Genomic DNA, 10,884 nt, shown 5'->3' with positions numbered 1-10,884 from the left:
CCCACTCTCACTTTAACGATAGCTTACGAAATGATTAGTGCATGCCAAATGAAAAAGCCCAGCTACTCCTCCCAGTATGCAACTTCCTGGAGAGCAGGGGCCCCCTCATCTTGTCCTTTGCCGCATCCCAATGCAGTCACATTGCCTGAGCAATCAATTCTGAGCTTTCAATAGTTATTAACGGAATAGTGTGGAAGCCACTGACTGTTGATTGAAGACCAGCAATATAAAGAGGATACCGACAAACGTACACACAGAGGAAACTGCTTTCGGTCACTCGCGCCCTAACGCAGAGGGAGGGTCAACCCGCGCGCATGCGTCGTCGTTCTCTGCTCTCCAGGCTGAACCCGCCCCTTTCTGTAGGCCAGTTTTACCACTGCACATGCGCAGTACGGGATCCGTCTGTTCGTTTGTCGGCGCTACCAATAAAGTTTTGGTGAGCACAGACTCCCTTTTCTTTGGCAAGATGGCGGAGTACGACTTAACTACTCGCATCGCGCACTTTCTGGATCGGCATCTAGTCTTTCCGCTTCTGGAGTTTCTCTCTGTAAAGGAGGTGAGGAGGTCTTTGAGCGCGAGGAAGGCGTGGGAACCGGTGAGGTGCTGAGTGAGGCCGAAGGGCGGTGGCTGTAACCCTAGGCCCGACACGTGCGAGTCGGTAGCGAGTTTGGTTCCTGGACTGACAGCAATGACCTTCTGGTAGTTTAGCGTCGTCCCAGTTAAGAAGCACCTCAGTATTCGGCAGTGAGGAGGAGGGAGGTTACGGAGAGAGAAAAGACGTCTCTTGTTTTACTTACTGAGGTGTCAGTGCCGGAGGGACGTTCGCATCAGTTCCTCTCGGAAGTTCGCTGGTTTCGCTAGAGAACCTTAGATCTGCACAGGCCAGATTCTAAAAGCAACTTGTAGTGTTGTTAGAGTTTTTGATTTTTCTTTTGGGAACTGTGGGAAGCCGGGGTTTGGCTATGGTTCTGTGCATGTCGAGTCGTTTGGAGTGATTATTTTACATTTAAATTAAGTAGAGCTTTAATTTCCATGACTTTGTGAGTTCTTTGCGTTGAGTTTTCCTTGTCTTTGATAAGTAAGACTTTCTAGAACAGCACATTTTGTCAGATGGGGACGACGTTTCCCCGCACCCCCTCCCAAAAAACCCCCCACAATCTTTAAATGTCTTTTTCCAGTGTCTGTGTTATACTGACTTAAGGTGATTTGAATGGTCGTTAATGTTCAATTACCTACTCAAAATATCGTGAATAAATGTGAAGTTCTGGAACTTCATTTTAAAGCTTATCCCACTCAGTCTTCAAAAGTTTTATTGGACTTGAAAGTTGGGGCTAAAAGAAAATTGAGCTTAATTATGTCTTGAGTTTATTGGGAATTTGATGGATTTTAATAATTACAGTAAAGTACTTTGCTATAATGAAGGAATTCGGATTTCGGCCAGAAAAATAAGTGGAATTCTTTTTCTGGAAGCAGATCACAATGTAAGTCTACTTAGGGCACTCTATTTTGGGGAGTGGATTTTGTGTAGCAAAAACCAAAAAGCAATACAACAACGTCCTACAAAACCAGCTTCCAGGTGGTTGGGGCTCATTAGACAGGTATAGTCTTCATATTCATTCATATGAACCTTTTCTGAACATAAACAACTCAAATTATTGATGATAGGAAACCGCTAAGATCATTTTCAGTAAATGTCCAAGAATGTCTTGTCATGTAAAACTTAATCTTCAAAAAGATATGTTTTTGCTTTGATTATTCTTTTTTGTATTTTAGACCTGGAGCAAAACATTCCCATCTACATTGTTTTCTTTCTGGAAAAGTGAGGACAAAAGATCTAGTAAAAGTGCCACGTTACGAAAGTTTTTTGACTTTTGAAATGCGGCACTTTTACCAGCTACTGGTAGAAGTACTTCTGAAGTAGCTGAACTTTATATATTGTGTGTTCTTTATACTTTCATTTTTTTATGGCAGACAGAAAAGGAGAAATATGTAAATGTAAATTAGATTTTCTTAGGGCTAGACGAATACTATTAATTGCAGGCAGTTGAGAATCAGTGGGAAAAACTGCCCAATACCCACCTATTTGTAAGACAGCTGTCATACACCAGGAGAAAGACAGGTGCTGGAGTATTTACTTAGCAGTTACTAAGTCCATTTGACTCTTGGACAATACAGGGGATAAGAACACTGACCTCCTGCAGTCAAAAATGCATGTATAACTTTTGACTCCCCCAAAACTTTACTGATGCCCTAAGGTTGACTGGAAGGCTTAGTGAGAACATAAACAGTCCTGTTTACTATGTATTATATACTGTATTCTTACAATAAAGTAAGCTAGAGAAAAAAATGTTCTTAAATCATAAGGAAGAGAAATTATATTTACTATTTAATAAGTGGAAGTACATCATCATAGAGGTCTTAATTGGCTTCATATTGAGTAGGCTGAGGAGGAGGAAAAGGAGGAGTTGGTCTTGCTGTTTCAGGGGTAGCAGAGGTGGAAGAAGTAGAGGAAGTGAAAGGGAAGTCAGGAAAGACAAGCATACTCTGTGTAACTTTTATTGAAAAAAAATTATATAAATGGACCTGTGTGGTTCAAACCCTTGTTGTTCAGGGGTTACTTGTATAGGGCCAGATAATTGTGAGAAAGCCAAGATAAAACCCAGACATCTCACCACTAAAAAAACTTATCTATCCTTTAGAGTTGAATTTTTGTTTTGTTTTGTTTTTGAGATGGAGTCTTACTCTGTTGCCAGGCTGGAGTGCAATGGCATGATCTTGGCTCACTGCAGTGATTCTCCTGCCTCAGCCTCCCGAGTAGCTGGGATTACAGGTGCCTACCACTATGCCTTGCTAATTTTTGTATTTTTGGTAGAGGTGGATTTTCACCATGTTAGTCAAGCCAGGTCTCGAACTCCTGACCTCCTGATCCACCCGTCTTGGCCTGGCTCAATGTTTTTGATATAAGGCAAAAAGTAATAAATGTTGGAGAGGTACTAGTAGAGTGCTGTCAAAATTGAAATTCTGTTATCTTCAGCGAGCAAAAAGGACTTTGAGGAGGTGAGGCTTTGAGTCTTGAAGGCTAGATGGTTAGGATAGAATCAGTGATCCTACTATGTGAGGATACAGCAGCCCCCCCCCCCCCCACATACCCTTAGCAGTTTCAGTTTCTGCAGTTCCAGTTAATTACGGTTCAAGAATATTACATGGAGAATTCCAGAAATAAGCAGTTTGTAAGTTTTAAATTGTGCCTGGAAAAGTTAATTGTGTGTATTTAAAAAAAAAAACAAAACAGTAAATATAGGACTGGGGCTATCTGCTGTTTCAGGCATCCCCTGGGGTGTCTTGGAACATGTAGCTCATTGATAAGGAAGGGCTATTTTGCACCAAGAGAAAAACAAGTTCATCTGTTTGTAGTACGTTGGAGAATATAAGCCTCTTGAGAGGGGAAGCTTCGTTGTGCTCTCAGCCCATAAAATGGAGTCTGGCATAGAGGCTTTTATACTTCTTAATAAATGATTGCATGAATACATGATTGTGTCTCACTGTTCTTTACTTTCGTGTGAGGCAGAAGACCAGATAGTAAAATATTTAGGACCTTTGAGCTCTGAATTGGACCCTGGATTAGAATCGTGTCTCTGTCATTTAATACCTCTGTGCTGTCAGAGCAGATTTTTTTACCTTCTTAACCTTTTCTCATGAATAAGATGTTAATACTACCACCATTTCATGGGGTTAGAAAAATTATGTGAGATAATTCGTGTAAAGCACTTTGCTCTTCTGGGATAGAGTGAGTACTCCTAAATGTTTTCTTTTTTGAGACGGGATCTCGCTTTGTCACCCAGGCTGGAGTGCAGTGACACAATCTTAGCTTACTGCAGCCCCGACTTCCTGGGCTCAAGTGTTTCTCCCACTTCAGCCCTCCAAGTAGCTGGGACTACAGGTGTGTGCCACCACTCCTGGCTTATTTATTTATTTATTTATTTATTTGTATTTTTTTGTAGAGATGGGGTTTTGCCATGTTGCCCAGGCTTGTCTCGAAATCCTCAACTAAAGTAATCTGCCCACTTGGCCTACAAAAGTGCTAGGATTACAGATGTGAGGCACCACCCTGGCCCTAAATGGTTTTTATTTTTGGAAGATTAGGGCATTCTATATTGGTATGGGATGAGAGAGGGAGACAGTGAGGGTTTTGATGAGTAAGGTAAAGATTGAAAATGATCAATAAGAAACTGATCAAAGAAAAATACAAGGATTCGTTAAGTGTGGAGGGTCCAATTGAGATTGGAATCATACCTTATAGAGCTAATAATGATGGTCATTCTCAGGGCGGGGAGTGGTAGAAGGCTATGGGAGTAGTACAGAAGTATTTAGGGGTAGGCTTGTACAGAAATGTCATTTAGAAAAGCACAGATGTGATCAAATAACATTATTGCCTAATTTTGAAACATTTTTTAGTCTTCCTTAGCCAGAACCTAGAGTAGATGACTTTTTTTTTTATAGCTAGTTATTAACACTACATTTTATATAGTTGGAGAAAATAGTTTGAAAGAATCACTGATAGAGCTAAAGGGAAAATCTTTGAAATAGCTAAAAATAATATCCAAATTAAGGTAGAAAGTGGCATCAAAAACGGTGTTACAGGAATTGGAAAGAGCAGAAAGTCTGAGGATGATGAAGATTTTAATGGTAATGCTGGGAGGGGTTGTCAGTTTAAGTTGGAATTCTTGGAGATGAGATACTTGAACGTTGTTATAATTTGTGGGATAAAGGAATTTTAGTGCTCAAGCTTTTAAAGAGTCATCAATATGGCATTATGTTTGTGTAGAATGACAGCAGAGGAAGAGATGGCAAAAAAAAGATTATTAATCTGTTAAAAAGTAGTATGTTTTCAAGAGGTTGATAGACCAGGGATCAGCAAACTATAGCCTGGGAATCAGATAGCAGCCTTTTTTTTTTTTTTTTTTTTTTTTTTTTGTGGTTTTGGGGATAAGAATAGTTTTTAACAGAGGAATATTTGCAAACATTAGCAGTTATAGAATATTGACTTTATACCCCAATTAAATGAAATGTTTTCTCCTAAAAAAGCATTCTATTCTTCTTAGTAGACCTGTATTACAAAAATTTTTACTGTTACTATTTTTGTTTCAAAATTTTAAAAAATCGTGGAAATTTTATTTTCCTTTTTCATGTGAGTACTTATATAATATTTTCAATTGTTGCTTCTTGATACACAATTTAAAGTGTGTGTGTTCTGCCTATAAGGCAGAATTGAGAGGCAGGTGTAGATTTGCGAACAGGCCTTCCTTCACACAGCATTGTCTGTGAGTCATGTTTTTAGGATAGCAGTAGTAGTTCATTGATTTTTTTGGTGAAAATAGCCAAATGTTAAACTATTGTTTGTATGCTGTAGTTTTCTCATTTTAACATTGATAGACGTGGCTATTACAAATAGTGCTCCTGTGTACATTTTTGGAAGTGCACTTTGAATATATGCACCCATTTCTTTTGGGTGCTTGGAACAGAATTGTTGGATCACAAACTATGTTTTGCTTTGGGAGATAAAAATCGTACAAAGTGATTGTGTTGTATTCCTGCCAGAAGAGTGTATGTTCCAGCTAGTCTACATTTGTACCAACACTGGTATTGTCAGGATTTTTAAAATTTTTGTTGCAATTTTTAATCTTCATTTCCTTTGTGATTAATGAAGTTGGGAATCTTTTCATGTGTTTATTGCCCATTTGGTTATCTTCTTTTGTGAAGTGCCTATCTTTAGCCATTTCAGTTGGATGATCTGTCTTGTCTTAGCTCTGCATGTAATTTGGAAGGTTCGGTTTTGCTCTCATGGCTAAATACCATTTGACCACTTTCATCTTTACTTCTTGCAGGCAGTGAAGTATTGTGGCATTTTCCTGGATTTTTCTTTCCTTGAAAAATTAAATTCAGTACAGTAATCTTTTCTTTTGCTGAAGCATTTCTGTCCCTGAATATTGTGTAGAATCCTTACATGTTAGTCAGTACACTGTAGGTTTATGTGAGTTTCTGTATTTATCTATTTGCTCCCTGTACTATAGGTTAAACTCTGTTTCGTGGACTCTTTGCAAAGCAAAAACCTGATGTAACATAGTTGGCTTAAAAAATGGGTGTAGTTTTGTTTCAGCGATGTGGATGGAGAAGCATATAAGAGTTTATTCCTGATGACCTGATTATGGAGAGGTGACAGCTATATGTACTTTACAGAAGAGATGGTGTTGGTTTTGTTTATTTATACACAGCCTTGCCTAGAAAGGGTAAGATATGATTTTTAGGGACACGTGAAAAATAAGATCGTATAAATCAGAAGTAGGGGGGACTGACTATAGTAATTCTCTTCATTTAAAATTTTCAGGTAAGTAAAATATTTTTACATCTGTAGGTTGGTTACTTGCTATATTGCTTGCCATTATTATTACCAGAGGGGGTAATTAATATTTTATAGTGTTTTATAAAGTATTTCTTGAAATATATTTCCAGATAAATTAATCTTAGTATTAATCAGCTTATTTGGGGAACTTAAATATATTCATTAGAAAGTTATTTTCTTTTGCAGATATATAATGAAAAGGAATTATTACAAGGTAAATTGGACCTTCTTAGTGATACCAACATGGTAGACTTTGCTATGGATGTTTACAAAAACCTTTATTCTGATGATATTCCTCATGGTAAGTTTTGTCATTAGAACTGAAGCTTGTCTTGTGACTTGATGATGTGTGTATTAAAGTTTTATGATTTATGAAAGAGCTTTAGCCAAAAGGTTTAATTATTATTTGAATGTTAATGTTTTTTGAGAGAGGTTATATAAAGATCTCATGTATTCTAAAGTATATTGTTTTCTCCTTGTGAAAGATGTGGAACTACTTTAAAATATGGTCATCAGATGCCTTCAATCATAGTATATATCATTAAAGTTGTGCTTATGACTCACATTCCTTACAGTTATCTGAGAATATTTCAGTTCTTTGGTTGCTAACATTTTCAGTGAGTGCATTGTGTCCCTTAGAGATCTTTTTTTTCATTTTGAGGTATCTAGTGTAGACATTGTTCTCCAAATATTGTTCCCCCGAACCAGCATCATCAGTTCACCTGGGAAAGCTTGTTAGAAATGCAGAATTTGGGCCACACACTAGAACCTACTTAATCAAAACTGTTAAGTGAGGCCTAGCACTCAAGTTGAAGAATTACTGTGGTACGATGTTTTCCAAATCCTTGCTTTCTGTGGTAGTAGATGTTCCTTAAAAAAACAACAACAAAAAAGTGGTCCCATAAGTTTGGGAAATAATTTTGTGTGTCATTTCTTCTACGCATATTACATTTTTAAAACTTCCAAGAACTCTGGCAGTAGAGAAATACGGTATACTTTGTTTAAATTGACATTTCTCAAAATTTAATCATAGATGATCTGTGTTTGAGAAAGACTATTATAGAATATTCTTTAAATATATAATGCAGAAATTATTACATTAAACATAATCCACCTGTTTGACTTACAGTTCCCTGCAATAACAGTGGCTCTTCATTAATTTTAGTTTGTCATGAAGAAGTAAACAAAAAGGAAACTTTTTTTTTTTTTTGAGTCAGAGTCTTGCACTGTCACCCTGGTTGGAGTACAGCGGCACCATCTCTGCTCGTTGCAACATCTGCCTCCCGAGTTCAAGTGTTTCTCTTGCCTCAGCCTGCTAAGTAGTTGGGATTATGGGCGTGCACCACCATGCCTGGCTAATTTTTGTATTTTTAGTGAAGATGAAGTTTCACCATATTGGCCAGGCTGGTCTGAAACTCCTGACCTCATGATCTGTCGGTGTCAGCCTCCCAAAGTGCTGGGATTACAGGTGTGAGCCACTGGGCCCTGCCAGAAACTTGTTTCTTAGTTTCTTAATAAAACATTAAGTTGTTACTAGGGTTCGCTATGTGCAAGTTTTCTCTACCTTTTCATAATACAGTAAAAAGGAATGATAGAATTTGGATGGAAAGATTATAGAGCTGGATTTATAGTTAAAAGATTATTATTAACTGAATTTAAATTCCATTCAACCTAGTTGATAACCTGTAATAGTAATTTGTAAACCCCTCTGAGTTTTTGTTCAGAAACTCTGGGATAATATTCATCTAAGAAAATTAAATGGGAACAAATAAAAACTCTTGGAATGAAGTCTCTGCAATGGAGAATTAAATGAAAATAATTCTGTCCTATCCCTACTTTTTTTTTTTTTTTTTGCCTCCCTACTGTCACCCTAGGCTGTATATTCTCCAGTTTCCCTTAAGAATAAGAAAAGGATTCAGAAAAGGATTACCTTTTCCTTTTTGTGCCTTTATATTATTAAAAGAAGAAATTAGGGATCTGGGGACATTACTGAGTTAGTAGCCCCTGGCATATGAATATATTGGGGGTAAATAAATGTATATATAGTTTAAATGGTTCAAAAAATTTCCAGACATTCTCATGAATGAGAAAATGTAGCTGGACGTGGTGGTGTGCACTTCTAGTCTCAGCTACTTGATGGCTTGAGCGCCGGAGGCAGAGATTGCAGTTAAGTCAGTACCATACCACCTCATTCCAAAGTAGGCGGATGTAATGAAACACAGTTTAACATTCCTTAACATTGTAGTACTCTTCTGCATTTTTAATTAGCTTTGAGAGAGAAAAGAACCACAGTTGTTGCACAACTGAAACAGCTTCAGGCAGAAACAGAACCAATTGTGAAGATGTTTGAAGATCCAGAAACTACAAGGCAAATGCAGTCAACCAGGTAAACTCTTCTTAATTTTGAATTCTAAAAATTCTCTTTTCTGGATTAATACAAATGTTAATTCAAACTTGATCCAGTATCCCATAGTAAAAGTTCATGGTTTAAATTAGTGCTTTATTCATTTTTAAATTTTTACTTATCCTTATTTCGTAGGGGCCTGTATTAATATTAAGACTAATTTCTTTTTTTAAAACTTATTTACCACTTATCTATACTGATTATGCTACAGAAATTTCGTCTCCTATTTTCCCCTTCCCGGGGACATTTGGCAGGGTTTGGAGATACTTTTGGTTGCCATAGCTGGAGGGGTGCTTTTGGCACCTAGTAAGTAGAGGCCAGTTATGCTGTTAAACATCCTACAGTGCGTAGGACAGCACCCCTCCTGCTACTCCCCAACAAAGAATTACCCAACTCAAAATGTCCATTAAGAAACCCTGTGCCAGGCCGGGCGCGGTGGCTCAAGCCTGTAATCCCAGCACTTTGGGAGGCCGAGGCGGGTGGATCATGAGGTCAAGAGATCGAGACCATCCCGGTCAACATGGTGAAACCCCGTGTCTACTAAAAATACAAAAATCAAAAATTAGCTGGGCATGGTGGCGTGTGCCTGTAATCCCAGTTACTCAGGAGGCTGAGACAGGAGAATTGCCTGAACCCAGGAGGCGGAGGTTGCCGTGAGCCGAGATCGCGCCATTGCACTCCAGCCTGGGTAACAAGAGCGAAACTCCAACTCAAAAAAAAAAAAAAAAAAAAAAAAAGAAACCCTGTGCCGCTGCATTATGGCTCATGCCTATAATCTCAGCATGAGATTATAGGGAGGTGGAAGCAAGCAGTTCCCCTGAGCCTACGAGTTCGAGACCAGCCTGGGCAACATGGCGAAACCCTGTATCTACCAAAATAATAAAACCTACGAAATATTAGCTAGGCATGGTGGTGTGCGCTTATAGTCTCAGCTACTTGTTACTTGGGCGGCTGAGGCGGGAGGATGACTTGAGCCCAGGAGGTGGAGGTTGCAGTTAGTTGATAGCATACCACTGCATTCCAAAGTAGGCAATGTAATGAAACATTATTTCGAGGGGAAAAAAAAAGAAAGAAAGAAATCCTGTGCCCGGGCAATACCTAAAGCCCTAGAGCACATGGGTATCTCCTTATAAGAGAAACCTGAGCTCACTTTATCACCGGCTACATTCTCTCATATTCTTCCAAGCTCTATTCCCAGCCCAAGGAGTGTAGTTTTGAGCTGATAAGATTATTTTATTCCTAACTTCCCTTTAGCTAGAAACAGACTTACTGTTTCATTTACAAAGAAAGCATGTGCCTACTTAGTCTTAACTTAGTACATGTTACTGGTGGAAGCCCTTTGGGTTATTAGAAACATTTAAAAATAAAATCTCCTACTAAAATTGAATATTGTCATTTGAGATAAATTCTAGCCACCAGTAAATTGCTTGAGGAATTGCTGGATATTTTGCCATGTTATACCTTTAATTTCTGTGTGTTCACACGAAATTTTGGAGATTGACTCTTAAGTTTTCCTTTGTGATTTGAGAAGGTATTACCAGATATTTTTAGAAAATCAGTAAATACAAAATTACTGTGACATATGATGGCATACTATACTGTACTATGACATATAGTACATATATATGCAGATATAAATGCAGTCAGCTGTCTGTTCTGCATCTGTGGATTCAACCAATTGCAGATTAAAAGTATTCGGGAAAAGCACCTACAAAATAACAATACAACAATAAAGAATAATACAAATAAAACTATAGTATAACCACTAACAACTATATGATACATTGCATTAGGTATAAGTAATCTAGAGATGATTTAAAGTATATGGGAGGATGTGTATAGTTTACATACAAATACTAAGCTATTTTACATAAGGGACTTGAGCACCTGCAGATGTTGGTATTTGAGGGTGCTGGTGGGTGGGGGATGGGCGAGGTCTTGGAACTAATGCTCTGGGGATACTAAGGGATGACTGTATACACGTGCACACGCGTGCACACACAGATATATATACACACATTGCATGCATAGGCAGAGCTATATGTTACGCTAAATTACTTGGATGCTTTTAGAATAAGTA

The 10,884-nt window shown here is 38.1% G+C and overlaps 1 protein-coding gene across 1 annotated transcript in view; it reads left to right on the top strand.

Moving 5' to 3' along the window:
* Positions 1 to 435: 435 nt before the first annotated feature.
* The window catches only part of EIF3E (eukaryotic translation initiation factor 3 subunit E), a 49,804-nt gene continuing 39,355 nt past the window's right edge, over positions 436 to 10,884 (top strand). Inside the window, exons 1-3 of the mRNA XM_010349271.2 lie at positions 436 to 556; positions 6,587 to 6,701; positions 8,669 to 8,786. Of these exons, the coding sequence (XP_010347573.2) occupies positions 467 to 556; positions 6,587 to 6,701; positions 8,669 to 8,786 (323 nt within the window). The 5' untranslated portion in view covers positions 436 to 466. The remainder of the gene's footprint in view (positions 557 to 6,586; positions 6,702 to 8,668; positions 8,787 to 10,884) is intronic.

Source organism: Saimiri boliviensis, chromosome 15 (genome assembly GCF_048565385.1).
Source record: "Saimiri boliviensis isolate mSaiBol1 chromosome 15, mSaiBol1.pri, whole genome shotgun sequence".
NCBI classification, from domain to species: Eukaryota; Metazoa; Chordata; class Mammalia; order Primates; family Cebidae; genus Saimiri; species Saimiri boliviensis.
The sequence above is the reverse complement of the archived record's forward strand: the minus strand, read 5'-3'. Positions and strand labels throughout refer to the sequence as shown.